Source organism: Macaca nemestrina, chromosome 1, assembly GCF_043159975.1.
Source record: "Macaca nemestrina isolate mMacNem1 chromosome 1, mMacNem.hap1, whole genome shotgun sequence".
Taxonomy (NCBI): Eukaryota; Metazoa; Chordata; class Mammalia; order Primates; family Cercopithecidae; genus Macaca; species Macaca nemestrina.
In genome coordinates this window covers 13,848,844-13,874,663 of record NC_092125.1, presented here as the reverse complement: position 1 = coordinate 13,874,663, position 25,820 = coordinate 13,848,844, and the positions used below count along the sequence as shown (strand labels likewise).

Sequence of the window (25,820 nt, the reverse complement as noted above, 5' to 3'; positions counted from 1 at the left end):
AATGAATTTCAGCACCTGTTTCTTTTTATTTACTTAATACAGCTATTATAAAACTTAAAATTACACATGGCTTACATTGTACTCCTACTGATAACACTGCTCTAACAATATACGTTAGCACTTGAATACCTGCCCACTGCTTATCCTTTCTCTTGTCATTACTAATAACTGCTGTGGGTCACTTAGTAGACACCATGCTAAATGCTTTACATGGATTACCTCATTCAATCCTTCCAAAGTAGGAGGTACATTTTATTATTGTCCTCATTTCACACAAGATTAAAAATTTAAGCATCACAGAAGGTTACGTTATTTGCTTAACGTCACAAGGCAGTAAATTAATAGTGCCAGGAGCAAAATTCAGTTTGATTTGAGAGTTTATTTTCTTCTTTTTTTCTTTTTTTGAGACAGAGTCTTGCTCTATCGCCCAGGCTGGAATGCAGTGGCAGGATCTCGGCTCACTGCAAGCTCCGCCTCCCAGGTTCTTACCATTCCCCTGATTCAGCCTCCCGAGTAGCTGGGACTACAGGCGCCCGCCACCACGCGCGGCTAAGTTTTTGTATTTTTAGTAGAGACGGGGTTTCACCGTGTTAGCGAGGATGGTCTCGATCTCCTGACCTCGTGATCCGCCCACCTTGGCCTCCCAGAGTGCTGGGATTACAGGCATGAGCCACCGCACCCAGCCAGAGAGTTTATATTCTTAACCAATAAGGCTGTACTATCTTCCACCCAAAACTTGTATTCCTGAATTTTATGTTATGTAAAGACACTGCCCCCAAAACAAATATTTTCTAGTGGTTCTAAAAGCCAGTCCTTTTTTAAATTAAAAACCAGGGGTGGAAAAAAAGAAAAGCAAAGCAAAAAACAAAGCCTACACAATTTGACTCCAAGAACGAAGATTAGGCTGGACACAGTAGCTCACTCCTATAATCCAGCACTTTGGGAGGCCAAGGCAAGAGGATCATTTGAGGCCAGAAGTTTGAGACCAGCCTTGGCAACATAGTGAGATCCCATCTCTACAAAAAAAACAAGAAACAGCCAGGCATGGTGGCACATGTCTGTAATGTCAGCTATTTAATACTTGGGACACTAAAGTGGGAGGATCACTTGAGCCCAGGAGGTCGAGGTTGCAGTGAGCTATGATCATGCCACTGCACCGCAGCCTGCAGAACACAGCGAGACCCTGTCTAAAATATAATAAAATGTAAAAAGAACAAAGATTAACCAAAGCTATATGAATCTGACTTCTAAAAATTAGGTGCACAGGTAATAAGCACTCTTTTATCATAACACAATGCACACTAACTATACTAAATACATATTCTAAATTATTAGAAATTGGTAATTTGGAGACATTTAGTAAAGTGGTTCGTCCCTGACTCTACAATATATTACAGGTATTATTTTTTGGCATGTATAAACCAAACATAAGTATTTTACATGCATCATCATATTTAATAACAAAGCAAGCAATGAAGTAAACGTTATTAGACACATTTCTCATATACTGAAAATAAAACTCAAAGAAGTAAATTGCCTAAGCCAGACACAGTGGCTCACACCCATAATCACAGCACTTTGGGAGACTGCGGTGGAGTCCAGGAGTTTGAGACCAGCATGGCAACATGGTGAAACCCTGCCTCTACAAAAAACTCACTAGGTGTGGTGGCACACACCTGTAGTCTCGGCTACTTGGGAGGCTGAGGTGGGAGGATCACTTGAGCCTGGGAGGTGGAGGTTGCAGTGAGCCAAAAAATACCATCTGAGTACATACAAAACAATCTTAAGTGTGATTTAAAACTACAATTACTCAAGGTCCCTTTTCATTATTTTCTATAGCAATCCTTTGGAAAATCATTTTAAACATAAAAGCTGCCTACTTAAAAAGTGAACTGTATCTTACAGATTAAGACAGATTCAAACCATAAAACAAATTAGAATTAAGGAGCACTCATCTGTTTTTCCACCATTGTGCTATAAATCATCTCTATCCTCATCATGCAAAGGTCTGGAAAGGCTGAATTCTAAAACAAACATCTGCCTTTAGAAGAGTCAGGCATTCAAACTGGAGTTTATGAAACCCAGTGGTTACCTTGGAGACTACCTATCACGACAAGCAGATACCTAGCAGATAAGATCAAGCAGAAAGCATCTGCTAATTAAGTGTATTCTATGCATGGCCTGTTTGTATTAGCATATAATTTCCATCTTCATAACATTTCTTTGTGGTAAATAGTAAATACTAATCTCATTTTATAGCCAGGCCTAAAAGGCTAAATCATTTAGGCAGAATGCACTCCCCCCTCCTCAAAATGACCACATCCGAATCGAAAATATGTGAAAATGTTATCAAGGGGAAATTTAAAGCTGCAGATGGAATCAGAGTTGCTAATTAGTTGACCTTGAAAGGGGCAGATTAGCTTGTCTTATCTGGGTGAGCCCAATGTAAACACAAGAATACTTCTAAGTGAAAGGAGGAGGCAGGAGAGGTAGTGTCAGAGACAGATTTGAAGACAGTAGGCTACTGGCTTCGAAAATAGGAGAGAGAGACCAGACGCAAAGGAGGAAATACAGCCTCTAGAAGCTGGAAAAGGCAAGGGAACAATTCTCCCCTAGAGCCTGCAGAAGAAATGCCCAGTGAGACCCATGTCAGACCTCTGACTTCCGGATTTGTACAAAACTCCTCCCTCTCAATACACACATAAACACACACATACACTCACAACTAACCACTCACACAGTATTTGGCACTTCTAAATGTTCTGTGTACTAAGAAAACTAGATATTCAAGTAAAGATATATAGTAAATAACAGGCAGAAACAGCATTAATATTAGTAGGAGCTCTGATTTGGAGTAGTTTAGGTTTAAATTCTTACTATGTCACTTACTAGTGGCATGACCTTAGTTAGGTAAGTTACATAATCTCTCTCGGCCTTAAGTTTTTCATCTGTAAAATAAGAATATATATATGTACTTCTCAGGGTATTTTGAGAATTAAAATTTTAAATAGGCCAGGCATGGTGACTCATGCCTATAATCCCAACACTTTGGGAGGCGGAGGCAGGGGGATCACTTGAACCTGGGAGTTCAAGATCAGCCTAGGCAACATAGTGAGACCCTGTCTCTATGCAAAAAGTTAAAAATTAGCCAGGCATGGTGGTGGACACCTGTACTCCCAGCTACTCAGGAGGCTAAGGTGAGAGGATCACCTGGGCCCGGGAGGTCAAGGCTACAGTGAGCCATGGTCACGCTACTATATTCCTGCCCAGGCAACAGAGCAAGAAACTCTGTCTTCAAATAAGAAAAAAAAAAAAAAAAAAAAGACTGACACATACTAAGCACTGAATAAGCAGTGGCAAAATTATCATACGATAATAACAAAAATGATGATAATTATGGCATAAAGAACATGACCAGGAAAGAGGCTGGTGTGATAAATATTTTAATGCTATTTCAGAACAAGACAAGACTGATGTCAGTTAGTTTGAGATAAATGGGATGTTAGTTTAGCAATAAAAGACAAATTTAGAAATCACATGCCTACTAAAAAATAAGATTGTGCTGGGTGGGCACGGTGGCTCATTTTGGGAGGCTGAGGCGGGCAGATTACGAGGTCAGAAGATTGAGACTATCCTGGCTAACACAGTGAAACCCCGTCTCTACTAAAAATACAAAAAATTACCCAGGCGTGGTGGCACGCACCTGTAGTCCCAGCTTCCCAGCTACTTGGGAGGCTGAGGCAGGAGAATCACTTGAACCTGGAAGGCGGAGACTGCAGTGAGCCGAGATCATACCACTGCACTCCAGTCTGGGCAACAGAGTGAGACTCCATCTCAAAAAAAAAAAAAAAAAAAAAAAAGGCTGTGCTAATTACTAAAGTATATGAGGATTAACTATCATTTATTATTACAAATTTACAATATATCATGTCAAAACAACTGTCTTAACATTCCAAATGTGAATGTATAATTTTAGGGCCCTGTATGATCCCTTAAATAAAATCTCTTTTTTAAGACAGAGTCTCTCCCTCTGTTGCCCACGCTGGAGTGCAGTGGCGTGACCTCGGCTCACTACAACTTTCGCCTCCCGGGTTCAAGCGATTCTCACGCCTCAGCTTCCTGAACAGCTGGGATTTCAGGTGCGCACCACCACGCCCAGCTAATTTTTTTGTATTTTTGATAGAGACAGGGTTTCGCCATGCTGGTCAGGCTAGTCTCAAACTCAAAGTAAACTTGCAATTTTCCCCGCCTCAGCCTCCCAAAGTGCTGGGTTTACAGGCATTAGACACTGTACCATGCCAAATAAAAACTGTTTACAATAGTTGTAAATTACCTGAACCCCCTCTTCACTACCTCCATCAATGCAGAAAGACTACAATTGGAAAGCTTTTCAACTGTGAGAGAAAAAACTTGTACATACAAATTACAGAGAAAAAAAATTATAATGGGGGAGGGGGAAATGGGATAAACAGAATTAAGTCCATAGAAGTAAATAGAAAATACCTGGCTGGGTGCAGTGGCTAGCGTCTGTAATTCCAGTGCTTTGGAAGGCCAAGGTGAGAGGGTCACTTGAGGCCAGGAGTTCAAGACCAACCTGGGCAACACGGTGAGGCCACATCACTACCAAAAAAAAAAAACTTAGCTGAATGTGGTGGTGCCTGCCTGTATTCCCAGCTACTCAAGAGGCTGAAGTGGGAAGATCCCTTGAACCCAGGAGTTCACAGCTACAGTGAACTATGATCACACCACCATATTCCAGTCTAAGTGACAGAGCTAGGCCCTGTCTCTTTACAAAAAAAGAAAAAAGAAAAAGAAAAGAAAAAAAAAGAAAATGTTTCAAATGGCCAAAGTAAAATTGCAATTTAAGAGAAAGCTGACTGTTCTAAAGATTCTTCAGTCAAAAAAAAAAAAAGAGAGAGAGAAAGACAAGCCATCCAGATTGTAAAACTTTTCTGAGCTAGATCATATTCTGTGTCATCACTTGGCAGAAGAGATAGGGTCTGAACTCAAGGGCTCAAAGGACCTTTCAAAGTTTCTTCAGGCTATATGGGCCACAATGTTTCAACTCAAAATTACTTTGGCAATATAACCAGGATTCATTTTTCTCCTACTTTAAAATATTAATAAAATACTAACTCTTCAAAGCTTTGTACAAAGCCTCTAATTTTCTAATTTATAATTTATAATACTAATTTTCTTTTTAGAGATAGAGTCTCGCTCTGTCGCCCAGGCTGGAATCCAGTGGTGCAATCAAGGCTCACTGCAGCCTTGAGCTCCTGGGCTCAAGCTCCTCCTGTCTCAGCCTCCCAAGTAGCTGGAACTACAGGCACACGCCACCTGTCCAGCTTGACACTAATTTTCAAGCTAGCAAAGGTTCTCCCAGAAGAACTAAGTCCACTGTAGTTAATTTTTATGTTTTTTCATATGATTTCTTCTAATTTTTTTTTTTTTTTTTTTTTTTTGAGGGGGACAGAGTCTTGCATCTTGCTCTGTCGCCCAGGCTAGAGTGCAGTGACCTGATCTCGGCTCACTGCAACCTCTGCCTCCCAGGTTCAGGCACTTTTCCTGTCTCAGCTCCTGAGTAGCTGGGACCATGAGCACATGCCACCATGCAGAGCCAATTTTTGTATTTTTAGCAGAGACAGGGTTTCGCCATGTTGGCCAGGAGTTCATGTTGGTCATGAACTCCTGACTTCAAGTGATTCGCCTGCCTCGGCCTCCCAAAATGCTGGGATTACAGGCGCGAGCCACCACTCCCGGCCTGATTTCTTCTTTTTTTTTTTTTTTTTTTTTTTTTGAGACGGAGTCTCCCTCTGTCGCCCAGGCTGGAGTGCAGTGGCGCGATCTCGGCTCACTGCAAGCTCCGCCTCCCAGGTTCACGCCATTCTCCTGCCTCAGCCTCCTGAGTAGCTGGGACTACAGGCGCCCGCCACCGCGCCCGGCTAATTTTTTGTATTTTTAGTAGAGACGGGGTTTCACCGTGGTCTCGATCTCCTGACCTCGTGATCCGCCCGCCTCGGCCTCCCAAAGTGCTGGGATTACAGGCACGAGCCACCACTCCCGGCCTGATTTCTTCTAATTTTTAAGAGAACAGGGAAATGTACATAAAAATATTTCATACCACGATACAAGTAAATTCTAAATTCAGAACTTTTTCCAACAAAGGAAGTAGGCGAAAGGTTTGTAAACTCACTATTCAATAACGCCATCAAAAAGTCACTAAATGGCAACAACTGTATTACTTGTTTATAATAACTAGTAGAGAGGCAGCATGGTTCAGTTTACTAACAAAAGAACAGGCTCTGTGATCAGTTTAACGTGTGCCAGGCAGGGCACGGTGGCTCACGGAGGCTGAGGCTGGAGAATGGCATGAACCCGGGAGGCGGAGCTTGCAGTGAGTCAAGATCTCGCCACTGCACTCCAGCCTGGGAGACAGCGAGACTCCGTCTCAAAACAAAAATGTGGGCCTGTGGGCAAATCACTCAACATCTTTACACCTGATTCTTCGACCATAAAAAAGGAAAAACGAGGCCGGGCGCGGTGGCTCAAGCCTGTAATCCCAGTACTTTGGGAGGCCGAGGCGGGTGGATCACGAAGTCAGCAGATCGAGACCATCCTGGCTAACATGGTGAAACCCCGTCTCTACTAAAAATACAAAAAACTAGCCGGGCGTGGTGGCGGGCGCCTGTAGTCCCAGCTACTCGGAGGCTGAGGCAGGAGAATGGCGTAAACCCGGGAGGCGGAGCTTGCAGTGAGCCGAGATCGCGCCACTGCACTCCAGCCTGGGTGACACAGCGAGACTCCGTCTCAAAAAAAAAAAAAAAAAAAAAAAAAAAAAAAAAAAAAAAAAAAAAAAAAAAAAAGGAAAAACGCTGCTGACCTGCCTCAAAGGGATGTTATTAGATATAACTAATGATTATGGGACTTTAAAAATGTAACATGCCATATAACTGTATTGTTAAAGAACTCCTTAAAAACTATATATTCTGACTTTGAGCATCTGCTGGGGACACTTCCTGTAGAGATCCATTCCAAAATTAACGTGTTTTTTATTTTGTTTTTAAAATAGGGTCTTGCTCTGTCACCCAGGCTGGAGTACAGTGGACGCAATCACAGCTCCACTGCAGACTTGATATCCTGGGTTCAAGCAATCCTCCCAGCCTTAGCTTCCCGAGTAGCTGGAAATACAGTCACAGGCCACCACTCCTGGCTATTTTTAAACTTTTTTGTAAAAGCAGGGTTTTGCCACATCATCCATGCTGGTCTCAAACTCCTGAGTTCAAGTAATCCGCCCATATCAGCCTACCAAACCACTGGGATTACAGGTCTGAGTCACCGCACCCGGCCCCCAAAATTAACCTGTCTAATCAATGCTAAGAGGGATCCCAAAGAACAGCATAAGCTTCTTTAGAACCAGCCATATAGCACAGGGATGCTCCCTCACTAATCCTCATAGATTACCTTTTAGTAACAATGTCATGTGATGATATTTAACAGTCGGTGGCTGCAATAATTCACAGGGCAAGAGTTCAAGACCAGCCTGGGCAACACAGTAAGACCCCATCTCTACAAAACATAAAAAATCAGCCTATGGTGAACCATACCTGTAGTCCCAGCTACTCGAGAGGTTGAGGTGGGAGGATCACTTGAGCCCAGAAGGTCAAGGCTACAGTGAGCCATGATTGTACTAAGCACTCCAGCCTGGGTGAGAGAGCAAGACCCTGTCTCAAAACAATAACAATAATAATAACAATAATAATAGTAATTCATAGGGCTATAAGAAGCTTTGTATATATAATAGGTAATGGGACTATTTGCCACCTATTAGGACTAGGCATCCAAATAAGTTAACAATACTTACTGAAGGCCAGGTACAGTGGCTCATAACTATAATCCCAATATTTTGGCAGGTTGAGGCAGGCAGATCACTTGAGGTCAGGAGTTCGACACCAGCCTGGCCAATGTGGCAAAACCCTGTCTCTACTAAAAATACAAAAATTAGCTGGGTATGATAGCATGGGACTGTAGTCCCAGCTACTTGGGAGGCAGAAGCATGAGAATCTCTTGAATCCAGGAGGCAGAGGTTGCAGTGAGCCAAGACTGTGCCACTGTACTCCAGTCTGGGCAACAGAGCAAGACCCTGTCTCAAAAAAAAAAAAGTACCTACTGAATACTAAACACTGCTACATACCTGTAAAACTTAAAGAAACATGCCGCTGCCCTATATAAATCATTTGGTTGTAGAAAAAATAACATGCTGAATGTAAATTAAACCTTACTAAAGCCATCAAGAAGAATGACATAGACTTGTATAATATGTACTGATATAGAAAAATGTAAAAGAAAATTACGGGCCGGAGGTGGTGGCTCACGCCTGTAATCCCAACACTTTGGGAGGCCAAGGCAGGCAAACCACGAGCTCAAGAGATCGAGAGCAGCCTGGCCAACATGGTGAAACCCTGTCTCTACTAAAAATACAAAAATTAGCTGGGTGTGGTGGGGCACACCTGTAGTTCCAGCTACTCAGGAGGCTGAGGCAGGAGAATTGCTTGAACCTGGGAGGCGGAAGTTGCAGTGAGCCAAGATCATGCCACCGCACTGTAGCCTGGCAATAGAGCCAACAGTCCATCTCAAAGAAAAGAAAGGAAAAGAAAAGAAAGGAAAAAAAAAAGAAAAGAGAAAAGAAAATTACGAACAATATGCATAGTATATGCCCATTTCAACACAGTCAAACATAACAAAATAAATACTCATGTTAAATTCATATGTGCAAAGAAAAAGGTGTGGAAGAATACACCCAAAAACTGTTGAATCAACTTACCAACAGGAAGTAAGACTTCTACTGTTCACTGCATACTACTATGTAATTTTCAATGTTTACAGAAAATCTTTATTGCTTTCATAATAAAAATTTCTTTAATTTTGCTAGTAGAACTAGCAAATATTTAGAAAAATATTTCTCCAAATTAGAGCAAAGCACGAATAGGTGACTTACTAAATGCCAAAAGCTCTCTGGCTTGCCTTTAGAAAAACAACACTTTCAGCAGAGAATATTCAGATTAAAAAAATAGAAATGGGGCTGGGCGCGGTGGCTCCCACCTGTAATCTTAGCACTTTGAGAAGCCAATGCAGGCAATCACCTGAGCTAGGGAGTTTGAGACCACCCTAGGCAACATGACGAAACCCCATCTCTACTAAAATACAAAAAATTAGCCAAGCATGGTGGCGCATGCCTGTAGTCCCAGCTACTCAGGAGGCTGAGGCACAAGAATTGCTTGAACCTAGGAGGCGGAGGTTACACTGAGCCAAGATTGCACCACTGCACTCCAGCCTGGGAGGCACAGCAAGACTGTTACAAAAAAAAAAAAAAAAAGAAAGAAAGAAAAGAAATGGGTTCTTTGATGAGGTATCCTTATCAAGATAAAGCTGAAAATGTGAAAAATTGAATTTTTGAGATGCAATCTCATTCTATCGCCTAGGCTGGAGTACAGTAGTACAATCTCAGCTCACTGCAATTTCCACTTCCCGGATTCAAGAGATTCTCCTGCCTCAGCCTCCCAAACAGGCGCACCACCATGCCTGGCTAATTTTTATATTTTCAGTAGGGACTCCTGACCTCAAGTGATCTGCCCGCCTCAAATGCCCAAAGTGCTAGGATTACGGGCGTGAGCCACCGTGCCTGCCTAAGTTGAATTTTTTTTTTTAATTCTGAAATAGGCATAAGCCAAGCTGCTTCACTTAACTGACAGCAATAGTGGCTCCTCTATGTTCAGGATTGTTTAGCTTTCCTTTTACTCCTCTCTGGAGTAAAGACTTGGGTTTAGCAGGGCTCCTACAGTCATTCGCCCTACTCGCCTAGGCTGCCCATGCTAGACCAGCTTTGGGTGGCTGACTACACCACATCAGAACAGTGTTCTGATCAAGAAATGAAAACAATTTTTGCAATACATAAGCAAGGTTATATAGACGGATGCTTACCCAGAAAATAAGTATCTCCAGTGGTTCACCTAATTCATAAATAACAACAACCCTCTAGGCTTAGAAGTAAAATTTACTTTTCCCTTAAAAGGAAAGACGGAGCAAATTAGGAGAGAGGAGACATATTTACAAAGAGAAGCTTCTGCATCAGTAAGTACCAGGAAAATAGAGGTTAGAAATGAGAGCAAAGAGTCCTTGGAATAAAGAAATCTGGTTATCACCTTCTACTAAACATTCTGTTTTTAAGGATTTCAGAAGGAAAGAATAACAGATTTAAGTCTTAATTACAAAACTGCAGCTTCAAAATTAACTTTTAAAAGACCAGAGTCACTCTATCTCTCCGAAAGCCTACTTAAACTCACAAAAATCTGTACATTCTTTCTATTGAACTAATAATAATAGCTACAATGTATTGAGAACCTACTACATAGTAAATCCCATTACATTTAGTCACCCCAAACAACTCCATGAGGTAAGCACTGTAAGCATTTCATATTTTAGATGAGAACACCAGTCTTCTTGGAAAGTTTAAGAAAAACTGCCCACAATCTGGTAAGCAGGAGTAGCAATTCAATCCCAAGCAGTCTTGATTAAAAGAATCCTCACTCTATCAGCTTATTTAAAAAAAAAAAAAAAAAAGACAGCCTTCCACTAATATAACTGCCACGTACTAACTGCTCAGAACTATGCCAAGCACAGTGTAAAGCATTTTAAATATGGTATTTCATTTCATATTTACACAACTTTACAAGGTAGCTGCTATTATTCTTATTTTACAAAAAATGAAACTGATGTTTACTTTCATTTCAAAAACAGTAACTTTACCCAAACCTCAGCAGCCAAGTAAAGGACATAAAGAGGACTGGAAATAAGAGCACTGATTTTCCAAGCCATATGCTCTTAATCACGAAGCTACAATGTTTATTGGGCACTTTAAACAAAGACAGTTCTCACAGTCATATTCAAGCAGTAAATTAAGAGACGGGACAAGTAGATTTACCAAGAAAAGCTTCTGCATCACTAAGTAGCAGGAAAAGAAAGGTTAGAAATGAGAGCAAGGTTCCTGGAATAAAAAAATCTGGTTTACATTTAATTTATATATAAATTATCTTAAAATATATATAATTTAATATATATAACATTTTACTATCAGTAAAATGTTTATAAATACATATGTATATATATTTCAGTATATATATTGACTATCAATATAAAGTAAACCCTTTCTTTACCATTTGCTGAAAGGTTTTAGTTTATGATCTTCATTTGCTATTGAAATAAGTGCATTGTTGGCCAGGCGCGGTGGCTCACGCCTGTAATCCCAGCACTTTGGGAGGCCGAGACGGGCGGATCACGAGGTCAGGAGATCGAGACCATCCTGGCTAACACGGTGAAACCCCGTCTCTACTAAAAAATACAAAAAACTAGCCGGGCGAGGTGGCGGGCGCCTGTAGTCCCAGCTACTGGGGAGGCTGAGGCAGGAGAATGGCGTAAACCCGGGAGGCGGAGCTTGCAGTGAGCTGAGATCCGGCCACTGCACTCCAGCCTGGGCGACACAGCAAGACTCCGTCTCAAAAAAAAAAAAAAAAAAAAAAAAAGAAATAAGTGCATTGTTAAAATACGATGTTCAATGAAACTTACTAAAGTTATCAATGACTATGTTCTCATAAGCAATTATACCCTGAAACCAAAAGGTTATCAATTAGCAGATAGCATTAATAGAACTTTTATACAGGATTTCAGATATTCTAGTTAAGTCACATTGCCAAAAATGTATCTATAAACTAGAGAAAAATAGCTTAAATGAGAAAAGTCTACATATAAAGTATCTGTCCCATTGTCCAGGCCAGGCTTGGTGGCTCACATCTGTAAACCCAACATTTTGGGAGGCCAAAGTGGGAGGATCACCTGAGCTCAAGAATTCAAGACCAGCCTGGGCAAGATAGGGAGATCTTGTCTCTAACAAAAACACAAACAATATAGCAAGGCATGGTGGTGTGCATTTGCAGTCTCAGCTCTTTGGGTGGCTGAGGTAGGAAGATCACTTGAGCCCAAGACTTGGAGGTTGCAGTGAGCTATGATCACGCCACTGTACTCCAACCTGGGCCACAGAACAAGGCTATGTCTCCAAAAAAATAAAATAAATTATCTATCCCACTGTCCAAGATACAGTGTAAGTAATCTCACACATTTTAATAGTATAAACCTATTGCCGAATTATTATTCTCTTAATTGATGACTGGTAAATTTATAACTTAAAAGTGATATATCCCATTTTCTTCTTTATAAATGTAAATTTGTAACTTTAAAGTGATACACCCTATTTTCTTCCTTCTAAATCAGTAATAATGGCCCAGAGAATTAGCCCATTCTACCACCTTACTATCAACACTAACATTAATCTGGAAAGATACTGACAATAGTTACAGGGATGCTGAATTCTATACTTATGTCTAACTGCATCCTAAAGCTAAGTATATCTGGTTATTCACAATTAGATACTATCCTTGCCTTAGGATAACCCCATTAGAGTAAATAACTGAATATGCAAAAGGTAAGAGTAAGCATATATTAACATTTGCAATAAACAGTTTCATGAATAATATCCAATGTGCCATGGTCGCATGCACTTACAGTTCCAGCCACTAGAGAGGCTGAGGCAGAAGGATCACTCAGGCCTAGGAGTTCGAGATCAGCCTATGCAACATACCAAGACTCTGATCTCATAAATTAAATTAATAAATAATCCCAATGTGCTACAGACTATAATTCCAGATTTCCAGAGTAACCTTTGGAAATTATTTTATAAAATGTTTCCATGGATCAAAGGCTAGTTATAAATGAAAAAAATTCAAATTCTTCTTAGGAATTCAACACAGTAAACATTTCAAGCAGTTCACATTGATTATCCCTAATCCAAAAATCAGCTGGGTGCAGTGGCTCACATCTGTAATTCCAGCACTTTGCAGATCACTTGAGGTCAGGAGTTCGAGACCAGCCTGGCCAACACAGCGAAACCTTGTCTCCACTAAAAATACAAAAAATTAGCCAGGTGTGGTGGCATACACCTGTAATCCCAATTACTCTGGAAGCTGAGGCAGGAGAATCACTTGAACCCAGGAGGCAGAGGCTGCAGTAAGCCAAGATCACAACACCACTGCACTCCAGCCTGAGCAACAGAGCAAGACTTCATCTCAGAAAAATAATAATACATATATATAAGGCTGGGCACGGTGGCTGACACCTGTAATCCCAGCACTTTGGGAGGCTGAGGTAGGCGGATCACCTGAGGTCTGGAGTTCAAGAGACCAGCCTGGCCAACATGGTGAAACCTCATCTCTACTAAAAACACAAAAATTAGCCAGGTGAGGTGGCAGGTGCCTGTAATCCCAGCTACTTGGGAGGCTGAGGGAGAATAATTGTTTGAACCTGGGAAACGGATGTTGCAGTGAGCCAAGATCGCACCACTGCACTCCAGCCTGGGTGACAGAACAAGATTCTGTCTCAAACAAAAAAACAAGATATATATATACATACACACACACACACACACACACACACACACACACACACACAAAACACAAAAAATCAGAAATGCTACAAAAACTGAAACTTTTTGAGTGCTCACATGACACCAAAGGGAAATGCTCACTGGAACATTTTGGATTTTCAGATTTGGGATGTTCAAATCCTAAGTATATAAATGCAAATACTCCAAAATCTGAAAAAATCCCAAATATTTCTCGTCCCAAGCATTTCAGATAAGTGATACTCAACCTGTTTAAGCATTTCACCTAAATGTTAACATTTCAGAAACAATGAAAACTTTTTTCTGATTCTGCAATGATTTAAGCAAAAATAAATTTGAAAATAAAATGAACAGGACTAGGTGATTACTTTTTCTTTAATGGTAAAAGTAGAAGGATGTACAAACAACTCCTCCTGTTAAATAGATTAACAGCAGATCAGTCAACAGATGATACCACAGGGCTGTGTTTCCTAATATTTGTATTGTGGGTTCCATCAAGAATCTGATGAAAGCTATCTACGGCTCCTCTCCTCTGAAGCCTACACTTGGACTTTCCGAGTAATATATGAGCAAGTGCTAATTAAGGAAAGGGGAAACTATGCTCAGAGTAAGGCAAGTGTTGTTTTAAAACTTTTCCCTTTTTGACTCTTTCATTATGTTCCTTGCTTCTATTAACCAGTCAAAAATAAGAGCCAGTATGGTAAGGTGAACATGAAGATTAGTTTGTCTATGCTGACCTTAGTAGATCTGCTTTTTATTTTCTAGTAAACTGTTTATATACTTCCGTAAACTCATTTTTTTTCTTCCTCAAACCTGAACGCTGTCTCCAATTTTAGAATGAAAATTATCAGATTTCTAAAAGCACATTATTTTCTACGGAAACCTTGAATATCAGAGTTTCCTGTACTCCTAAGAGATCCAAAGAGCCAGGAATGTCTACCTGTTTTGTTCCCTGACATATTCCAACTGACTAGAACAGAGACCAATACATAATAAGTATTCAATAAATACTGAATTAATTTTTTAAATGTCTGACTCCTTGGTGGCCACTTGCCACAACACAAAATACATGAAGTTAAATACTCAGCACTCTCCAGGTTATCATACAGGTAATATTAGTACCCTAAAAACTGAAAGATCTACTCCCAGGACCCAAGAAAATTAAAAATACATGTTCACACAGAAACTTATATACAAATGCTCAAAGCAGCATTACTCACAATAAGCAAAAAAGCAGAAATAACCCACATGTCCTCCAAATAAGTAGACTGACAAAATATCATATCTTCATAAGATAAGAGTATTATTCAGCAATAAAAAGAAGCATAGTATTAACACTTGCTGCTACTTTTTTTTTTTTTGAGACAGAGTGTTGATCTGACGCCTAGGCTGGAGTGCAGTGGCACAATCTCAGCTCAACCTCCTGAGTAGCTGGGATTACAGGCGCCCGCCACCACGCCCGGCTAATTTTTTAATTTTTAGTAGAAATGGGGTTTCACCATGTTGGCCAGGCTGGTCTTGAACTCCTGACACCGTGATCCACTCACATCGGCTTCCCAAAGTGCTGGGATTACAGGCGTGAGCCACCGCGCTGAGTCAACACTTGGTACCTCTTTCACTTATGGGAAGTAAAAGAAATCAGACACAAAAGGCCACATATGTGTATAGGATTCCATTTACAGAAAATGTCCAGAATATGCAAATCCTTACAGACAGAAAGTAAATGCTAAACTCAGCGTCTGAAGCCTGTAACCCCAGCACTTTGAGGGCCAATGCCAGAGGATCACTTGAGCTCAGGAGTTCCAGACCAGGCTAGGGAACATAGTGAGACTTCACTACTACAAAAAATTCCAAAATTTGCTGGGTACGGTGGCACACACCTATAACCCCATCTACTTGGGAGGTAGAGGCAGGAAGATTGCTTGAACCCAGGAGGTCGAAGTTGCAGTGAGCCATGGTCATGCCACTGCACTCCAGCCTGGGTGACAGAATCGGATTTTCTTCTCAAAAAAAAAAAAAAATTTAGATTAGTTATTGGAGGGATAGAAAAAAGGAAGAACAGTGAATGGATAAGAAGCTAATGGATAAGAAGTTTCTTTTTGGGAATTTGGAAGTGTTCTGGAGTTAAATAGTAGGGATGGATAGCTAGGGATAGTAGCATGTGCCTGTAGTCTCAGCTACTCAGGAATCTGAGGGTGGAAGATCACTTGAGCCCAAGAGTTTAAGGCCAGCCTAGGTAACATAGCAAGATCTCGTCTCTAAAAAAACAAACAAAAAAATTAATAAAAAAGTTTTCTAGGCCAGGCGCGGTGACTCAAGCCTGTAATCCCAGCACTTTGGGAGGCCGAGGCGGGCGGATCACAAGGTCAGGAGATCGAGACCACAGTGAAACCCCGTCTCTACTAAAAATACAAAAAATTAGCCGGGCGCGGTGGCGGGCGCCTGTAGTCCCAGCTACTCAGGAGGCTGAGGCAGGAGAATGGCGGGAACCCGGGAGGCGGAGCTTGCAGTGAGCCGAGATCGCGCCACTGCACTCCAGCCTGGGCAACAGCGTGAGACTCCGTCTCAAAAAAAAAAAAAAAAAAAAAAAAAAAAAAAAAAAAAAAAGTTTTCTAAAGATAGTAGTGATGGATGCACAAACTTGTGAAAATACTAGAAATTTATGAACACTTTAAAAAGGTGAATTTGGTGAGGTGCAATGGCTCATGTCAGTAATCCCAACACTTTGGGAGGCCAAGATGGGAGGATCATTTGACCCCAGGAGTTCAAGACCAGCCTGGGCAACACAGTGAGACCGCCACAAAAAATTTAAAAGTTAGCTGGGCATGATCACCGGGCACAGTGGCTCAAGCCTGGAATCCTAGCACCTTGGGAGGCCGAGGTGGGTAGATCACCACGTCAAGAGATCGAGACCATCCTGGCTGGCAAAGTGAAACCCCGTCTCTACTAAAAATACAAAAATTAGCCAGGCTTGGTGGTGGGCGCCTGTAGTCCCAGCTACTCGGGAGGCTGAGGCAGGAGAATGGCATGAACCCGGGAGGCGGAGCTTGCAATGAGCCAAGATCGCGCCACTGCACTCCAGCCTGGGTGATAGAGCAAGACTCAATCTCAAAAAAAAAAAAAGTTAGCTGGGCATGGTGCCATACACCTCTGGTCCCAGCTACTTGGGAGGTTGAAGCAGGATCACATGAGCCTACTGAAGATCAAGGTTGCAGTGAGCTGTGATTGCGCCACTGCACTCCTGCCTAGGCAACAGACTATGGCCGTATCTCAAAAAAATAAAAGGGTGAATTTTATGGTATGTGAATTATATCCCTTTTTTTAATTAAAAAAAAAACAAGTGAAAGGACTGCTCAACTCAATGTTCACTGCTCACTAATATGGGAAGGCTAAGAGTTGACAATGCCTTCATGGTCATACTCAGTTCCAAGAATCCCATCTACCAATTAATCACAGCAAAGAGACTTTTTTAAAAAAAAAAAAAAAAAAAAAGGCCGGGCGCGGTGGCTCACGCCTGTAATCCCAGCACTTTGGGAGGCCGAGGCGGGCGGATCACAAGGTCAGGAGATCGAGACCACGGTGAAACCCCGTCTCTACTAAAAATACAAAAAATTAGCCGGGCGCGGTTGTGGGCGCCTGTAGTCCCAGCTACTCGGGAGGCTGAGGCAGGAGAATGGCGTGAACCTGGGAGGCGGAGCTTGCAGTGAGCCGAGATCGCGCCACTGCACTCCAGCCTGGGCGACAGAGCGAGACTCCGTCTCAAAAAAAAAAAAAAAAAAGGGGGGGGAGAGCGGCCAGGTGCAGTGGCTCACACCTGTAATCCTAACACTTTGGGAAGCCAAGGCAGGCAGATCACTTAAGATCAGGAGTTCAAAATCAGCCTGGCCAACACGGTGAAACCCCATCGCTACTAAAAATATTAAAAAAAAAAAAAAAATTAGCCGGGCGTGGTGGCAGGTGCCTGTAATCCCAGCTACAAGGGAGGCTAAGGCAAGAGAATTGCTTAAACCCAGGAGGCAGAGGCTGCAGTGAGCTGAGATTGCATCACTGCACTCCAGCCTGGGCAACAGAGTGAGACTCCATCTCAAAGAAAAAGGAGGGAGGGCACTTGTGGGAGGACATACATCTGCAAGTTGCAGCAAGTAGAATTTTCCCTTCACACCCAATCCATTGAAATCCAATCATCCCATCTTCAAATATATTCCCAATACTACTAATTCTCCTCACCACCATCTCTCCCAGGACTAGCTTGACAGCCTTGTGACTGATCTCCCTACTTCCACTCTTGTGTTCCCATGATCTGTTCACTACCCAGCAGTCAAACATTTGTGAAAATGTTTATCTCATCACTTCACTCAACACCCTTCAAAGGGCTCCTAACACAGTCAGATTTTACTCAAGTCCTTACCATGTCCTATAAGGCCCTATAATTGTACTGGCCCTTCGTGACCCTCTCTGGCCTCCTCTCCTACCACTCCAGCCCTGATGGCCTTCTTCATGTTCCTTAAATACTTATCACACTCAAACATGCCAAACACATTCCATCTCAGGGAATTTGCACTTGTTTTCTGTAGGGAATGCTCCTCCCCCAGAAACCTGAATGGCTCACTCTATCACTCGCTTCACAGCACACTTAAATGTCATCTCAAAAAGGCCCTCTATTAACACCTAAAGTAACCCACCCTCTGTCACTCTAATCTCTTATTCTGATTCCGTATGATGTCTCTTCAAAGCACTTACCACTATTTTTTTTCTTAGCGTGTGTCCACCATAGTAGAAAGTAACCCATGAGGTAAGAACTCTTGTTCCATTCACTGCTGCATCCTCAAAATCCAGAACAATGTCTGGTACAAGGTACACAATGTGTTCAATGACTGAATTCACTGGCAGACTTGGCAAAAACACATTCGTCAGTGACACAGGTACTCACCTAGTATTTTTTTTAATTACAATAACCAAAGATTTAGCAATCTGGACAGAAAACAAGTTAGTATTTTACAAGATTACCTATTCATCAAAAAGACCACAAATTTATAGCACAAAATTTGCCATGTTATGGATCTTAAATCCCTTCAAATATCATAGTTATCAGGTTAACATTCACACCAGACTAACCCAAGCCTCTGACTTCATCCTACCTACTTACTCTTACATCTTAACTAGCATGTCCAACGACAGTATGCTTCAAATGACAGTAATATCTATCTAATTTCCTAAGACAAAAAACCCTCCATCTTCCTCCTACCCCAGGATGAGTTACTAGGTCCTGAATTCTACTTAATTTTTTTTTTTTTTCCAGACGGAGTCTTGCTCTGTCGCCCAGGATGGACTGCAGTGGCATGATCTCGGCTCACTGCAAGCTCCGCCTCCCGGGTTCACACCATTCTCCTGCCTCAGCCTCCTACAGGTGACCACTACCACGCCCAGCTTTTTTCTCTTTTGTATTTTTTTAGTAGAGACAGGGTTTCACTGTTTTAGCCAGGATGGTCTTGATCTCCTGACCTCGTGATCCACCCGCCTCGGCCTCCCAAAGTGCTGGGATTACAGGTGTGAGCCGCCGTGCCTGGCCCTGAATTCTACTTCTAAAAGGCTCAGATCTATCCTCTCTGCTCCATTTCCACTGCATTAGTTCAGGCCCTTATTCACTTTCCACTTGGACTTCTTACCTGGAATTTCCATCCTTACATTCAGCTCTCCCCTTGTTTTGCAGTGGCCCGATCTCAGCTCACTGCAACCTCCAGCTCCTAGATTCAAACAATTCTCAACAACTTTCAATGATTCCATGTAGTTTTCAAGAAAATTTTTTCTTTTTTTTTTTGAGACAGAGTTTTGCTCTTATCACCCAGGCTGGAGTGCAATAGCATGATGTCGGCTCACTGTAACCTCCACCTCCCGTGTTCAAGTGATTCTTCTGCCTCAGCCTCCCTAATAGCTGGGATGACAGGTGGATGCCACCATGCCCTGCTAATTCTGTATTTTTAGTAGAGACTGGGTTTCACCATGTTGGCCAGGCTGGTCTAGAACTCAGGTGATCCACCTGCCTCAACCTCCCTAAGTGCTGGGATGACAGGTGTGAGCCACAGTGCCCGGCCAAGAAAATTTTCGACTCCCTGACTCAGCTTCATCTCCCACCACTGCCCTTCTATTCCTACCCAAACATACAACGTTTTAAGTTAATTCAGTCACACCAAATTACTTACACTTTCCAGATACTTCACCTTGTTTTGTTCATTTTCCAGTACGTTATCCTCTATCTGAAAAACTATTTTCTTCCCTTCTTTGCCTAGCAAAAGCCTTCACACTCAGCTTAGAAGTCAACTCTACCAGAAAACTTTCCAGAGATCTTTTGATTTAGCTGTCCTCTTCTGTTCTGTTCTCTCGTAGCATTTCCTACAATTATTTTATGTCAGAATACTCATAAATCGATATCCTGAGAGTTTTGCTTTATTTATCTGCATCTTCTTCTACACTGTGGGCTCCCTGAAAGCAGGTCAGAAGCCTGACCCACCTTCATTCTATATTACCTGACACATGAAAGCAGGTTAGATGCCTCACCCACCTTCATTCTGTATTACCTGACACATGCAAGGGGTTGTGGTTAAATGAATGACTTATGAAAGAGGTGAGACAGAAGGAAGAAGGGGAAGGAAAAAATGATAGAGGGATGGAAAAGAAGGGAGAGAGGGGAAGGGAGTGAGAGAGTGGATAGAAAGAGAAAGAAAGGTAGAAGTGGGGGGAGAGAGAGAACATGTACACACACAGGGTATTAAAAAAGGGAATTTGTAATCAATCCATTATTTTCATGTGGCCTAAGCCAATCATTATTGAAGAAAAGTACATCTGAAAAATTCAATCTACATGGATTCTAAATATAATCATCTTTTTTTCTTTTTCTTTTTTTTTTTGAGATGGGGTCTCCCTGTCACCCAAGCTGGAGTGCAGTGGTACCATCTCGACTCACTGCAACCTCTACGTCCTAGGTTCAAGCAATCCTCCTACCTCAGCCTCCTGAGTATCTGGGAATACAGGCATGTGCCACCATGCCCAGCTAATTCTTTTATACTTTCAGTAGAGACGGGGTTTTCACCACTTTGGCCAGGCTGGTCTTGAACTCCTGACCTCAAGTAATCCACCCACCTCAGCCTCCCAAAGTGCTGGGATTACAAGCATGAGCCACCATGCCTGCCAAAGTATAATCATCTAAATCACTCATCCTCTAAAGATTCTGGTATGTCCAGCCCACCCAGCCCATTTTGATTGAAAATTTACTGCTATGTAATGAAAGACATTAATAACATGTACAAATATAGATACAGGAAAAAAAGTTTGATTTAAAAATAGTAATAATTAGCCGGGTGCGGTGGCTCATGCCTGTAATCCCAGCACTTTGGGAGGCTGAGGTAGGCAGATCACCTGAGGTCAGGAGTTCAAGTGGTCCTGACCGACATGGAGAAACCTTTAGTCTCTACTAAAAATACAAAATTAACCGGGCATGATGGTGCCTGCCTATAATTCCAGCTACTCGGGAGGCTGAGGCAGGAGAATTGCTTGAACCTGGGAGGCGGAGGTTGCAGTGAGTGGAGATCGCACCATTGCACTCCAGCCTGGGCAACAAGAGCGAAACTCCGTCTTAAAAAACAAAAAAAAGTAAAACTCAACCTGACATAATAAAAATGTCTTATTTACTCTTCATAAGTAAAAATGTCTTATTTACTCTTCATAAATAAAAAAAATGATTTACAAACTTTAATAATCTACCACTTCCTTATAACATGGTACTGTTGATTTTTATTTATTTATTTATTTTTTTTTTTTTTTTTTTTTTTGAGAGACGTTCACTTTTTTCGCCCAGGCTGGAGTTCAGTGGCACGACCTCAGCACACTGCAACCTCCGCCTCCTGGGTTCAAGCAATTCTCCTGCCTCAGCCTTCCGAATAGCTGGGATTACAAGCGTGTGCCACCATGCCCAGCTAATTTTGTGTTTTTAGAAGAGACAGGGTTTGACCATGCTGGCCAGGCTGGTCTCAAACTCCTGACCTCAGGTGATCCTCCCACCTCAGCCTCCCAAAGTGCTGTGATTACAGGCGTGAGCCACCGCGCCCAGCTGGTACCACTGATTTTTAAAAGTCTATCAAGAGTATGAAAAATAAATTCAACATAACACCAACATCATGGTCTATGTTATAGCACTAATTCCTTATGTATTACATATTCCTCAAAAACACACTGTGAAAAAAGTAACACAGTCTATATTAGTAATGGGAATGTATTTACATAAATTCTTAAAGGTAGTACATGGGAAAACTGCTAAAACATGTAACACTTAAACTTTAAAACACCTAAAAAGTATTACTACATAATCTAACTTTCAATCACTTCAATAAACTGTCACTTAATACAATTTAAAGATTTGTTGTCATTAATACAATAGACAATTCAAACTTAAAAGCTTGCTCCGAAGTATAAATATGTTTGGTAAGATCCAATAAATGGCATAAAACCTTCTATAGCTCAATGATCATCGTAATACAGAAATTACACCAGGCACAGTGACTCTTGCCTGTAATCCCAGCACTTTGGGAGGTTGAGGCGGGAGAATCACTTGAGCCCAAAAGTTCGAGAACAGCCTGGGCAACATGGCAAAATCTCATCTCTACAAATACTACAAAAATTAGCCAGGTGTGCCTGTAGTTCCAGCTACTCAGGAGGCTAAGGTGAGAGGATTGTTTGAGCCCGGGAGGTGGGAATTACAGATCGTGCCAGCCAGGGTGAAATAGTGAGACTATCAAAAAGGAAAAAAAAAAGAAATTGGGAACACACAGAAAAAGAAAGAAAATTTAGGCCTAATATACTCAACATGAAATAGATTCTGAATCGCAATTTTTGCTAAAGCAAAATACAAATTACAAGAAGCTACTCATCTTTTATCACATAAGAAATAAAGTTGTAAGAAATAAGCTAAGTACTAGCAGATACTCTAAGAGAAGATTTGCTATACTTATAATAACAGGAAGTTCTTGTATAAAGTTAGAAATTTATTTTAGTAACTTTTTCCTTTTAACAATAAAAGTCCTTTCAAAAAAAAAGGCAGAATGTAATGCTGAGCACTTAAAATTAGTATCTCTAAAATGATACCAAAAAATTTGCATTTGGCTAGTATTACCAAGAAACTTTTAAGGCTAAAGTTTCCAACATACTTTCATTTTTTTAAACAGACTAGTTTTTAAAAAAAGGAAACGAAAGGAAGAAAAAAAAAATGTTAATCTCAAAGACTTTCAACCTAACTACATTTCTTTTAACCAAACGTTTATAGAGCACCTAAGAAGTGACAGGCACTACAACACTGGGAACTGTGACAGATTACATTTACTCCAAACTAAACCGTTTATTTATTCAGCTTCTGAACTTATTATTATTCAAACCAAAACTTTTCTTAAGAAATTCTCACCCAACATCAAGGTACATGTATGAGTTACCTAATAAATGCACTTTTCACTGTTTTACACAGGTCACGAGAGTTATAGCTAAGATTTGTGACTAACAAAAGGGATTCATTCCTGAAACATGTCGATGCTGTTTTCTTTTACATGAAAATGAGATAGGAATAAACTGTTTCAGGTAGTTTACAGCATCCCAAACTCAAAGAGAAAACCTTAAAAAAAATTAGACTACACTTAATTACTCTGTATAGTAGACCAAAATTTAAGTAGCCACAGCTTTTACCTTCTGCAACCACAGGTATTACAAATTTTAATTTGGATGCAGTACTGTCCGAGTCGTCTTGATTCTGAGGACAAGTGAAATTTTTTTAAAATAGTTCAAAGAAACTGTCAAAAGTAGATAACGTTGATATTCTAACATGCTATCTGTTGCATTTCTACACTTGTGAACACTCTACCCTTTTCAAGCACTTTTGAATTTGTAATGGATGAAAAAATACAAGCTAGTGTCTAAGTTCCACCAGTTGAATCTAGACTTTTCAAAAATCTAAGGTTTCATTCCAGCATGTGTTTAAAACAAAAAAGACAGCATTCATATACATATTCTCTCAAGTGACCAAAAAAACTGTATTTTTATGGTTATCATTTCTTCCAACAATTAAGCAAATTTTTTGACCCTATTCTCCACTCAGTTAACATGTTTACGTCTAAGAGGAACCTGGCCATCAGTTTTCCACACATCATAATGCAACAGAGCCTCTGACTTATTTGCAGACGAACCAGATCAATAAAGAAAAATAAACCACATAACCCCAAGTGCCTGGAAATACAAGAAACAATTGGTATCTCTGAATCGTGTAAAGATCACCAAAATTATCTTTTTAAATCTTTCAATTAAATTATGTTTGTGACGAATCAAAGAGTTTTCTGCTAAAATTTTACAGTACTGTTCACACAATAGATAAGATTTTCTTTCATCAGTGTAACTGATAGAACCACAATACAGTTCAGTTTCCAGGGTCAGATTACCTGACCTGCTTTTTATTTTACCTTTTAAAACACTTTAATTCATGCCGTTATTCCTCTCATTCCCTACAAAAAGAGGGGTTCAATATGGGAGAATCATCTTCAGTTGAGATATCCTGTAACTGCCTCCAACTCCACAGCAAAGCCCGCCAGCTGACCCCGGTCTCTCTGGGGAAGGGCTCGGTCACCAAGCCACCAAACACACCTTCCTCTGCAAAACTCGGAAGCCCCACACGACGACCTCGGCCAAACCCCCTACTTCCTGAATTCGATAACCCCAGAGATTCGTATTCTGCAGGCAATCTTACCTTCATGATGACTCTGGGACCGAGATATTCTCTAAAACACCGGGTTCACCTGCACCTGGAGGGGAAACAAAAGACACCCAGTCAACACCACAGGCACCCCTCTGCACTGGCGGAGGCGGAGGGAAGGAACCGAGCGACGCCCGAACCCCGAAGAAAGAGCCGCACCAGGCGCCAGCCCCCGAACCATCACACGCCGACTCGGGGCTCCCTCTGGCCCCGCCATCCCCGCAAACCCAGCCACCTACACAGCTCGGCAGCTTCCCGTCCCCATTGTCGAGACCCGACGGAGTTTCCCGTCTACGACAATGACGCCATTTCTGTCAGAGAAGAAACTCACAACAAGCCCGGCGTCCGGCGTGGGGCCGGCCGCTCTCCCCGCGGGCCTCAGCGCCCGGCCGAGCGAGTCCGCGCCCCCATGCGCCGCGTCCGAGGTGGAGGCCCGCCGGGGGCCACCGAGGGCCCAGGAGGGCCTGTGGGCCGCGGGCTGGACCGGCCCGCCGCAGAGCCCCTGCCCACGTCCCGTTCCGGGCGCAGACCCGACAAGTGGGAGCGGGATCAACATCTGGCCCCGCCGCAGGGACAACGTGAGGGCCGAGGGCCCCGGAGGCGGAACGGCCCCCACCCTGCCCGGGCCCCCGACCGCGGCCGCTAAACCGCTGAGTGTGCGGCCGCCCAGCCAGGGGGCGGCTCGGACACAGCGGCTGCGGGGGGTGGGGGCTCCCGGAAGGCCGAGGCCCCGAATTCGGGTGCCGCAGGACCACCACCGCGATCTTCCTCTGCTCCTCGGTCGGGCCCAGCGACTCCCAAAAGAACCCCTTTAGGAGACCACGAAAGCCCCAGAAAATGTCCCTACCTTCCTCGGAGGCGAGATCTGACCCTGGCACGTCCAGAGTTCCCTCTCTCCTCCTCCCCCCCAAAACCAGTAGGCCTGGGGGAGAGATGGGGAAGAAGGGCGGCGGGTCCAGCGGCTGCTGAGGCAGAGGCTCCGGCTCCTCCTCCTCCCGCGGCGGCGACTGGTACCTTTGTTTGGCGGCCGCTCGGGCTCCCTGGTTGGGGGGAGGGGGACGACGAAAAATCCCTCCCGGACTGGAGGTCCGGGCCCCCAAACGCGCTGCCCTCCAGAGGACGGCGGCGATGGACCCTCTGCAGCTCCCTCCGGGGAAAGGTCCAGGCGGTGGCCGTGGCAGCGGCAAGCTGAAGCTCAAGACTCTCCCTCCGCTCCGGCGACCGAGCTCCTCACTCCGGACTCGACTGACGGGCAAACATCGCTTCCCCCCACCCCGACTCTAGGTCCCCCCCCTTCCTTTCTCCCCTCCCCTAGATTTTTTCCCCCTCCCCTACCTCTTTCCCGGATGGCCTCTTAGACAACCTTGGATTGGTTAAAATTCTTTAGAACCCGCCTATACACTGTTCCTATTGGTCGCTGGATACAAACAACGACGCCATTTTCCCACCAGTTCTATGGAAACAGAGAGTTACGCCTCAAGGCTTCCTGGGAAATGAAGTCCAGCCTCTGGGGCCAACGCTCAAATCCGCGTC

General features: G+C 42.7%; 1 protein-coding gene across 6 annotated transcripts in view; it reads right to left on the bottom strand.

Moving 5' to 3' along the window:
• Nucleotides 1–25,546, bottom strand: part of LOC105474602 (AT-rich interaction domain 4B) — a 168,294-nt gene extending 142,748 nt beyond the window's left edge. For 3 of the 6 annotated variants that reach the window (XR_011610377.1, XM_011729392.2, XM_011729396.2), the window contains exons 1-2: nt 25,135–25,546; nt 24,282–24,336 (exon numbers count right to left, since the gene is read on the bottom strand). Coding sequence is in view for 5 of the 6 variants with exons in the window: in XM_011729392.2 (XP_011727694.1) it covers nt 24,282–24,287 (6 nt within the window). In the remaining variant the exon portion in view is untranslated. Of the gene's footprint in view, nt 1–24,281; nt 24,337–24,526; nt 25,111–25,134 lie in introns of those variants that run through there. The other 3 variants (XM_011729398.2, XM_011729395.2, XM_011729393.2) reach the window with 3 other exon arrangements.
• Between the last annotated feature and the right edge of the window lie 274 nt (nt 25,547–25,820).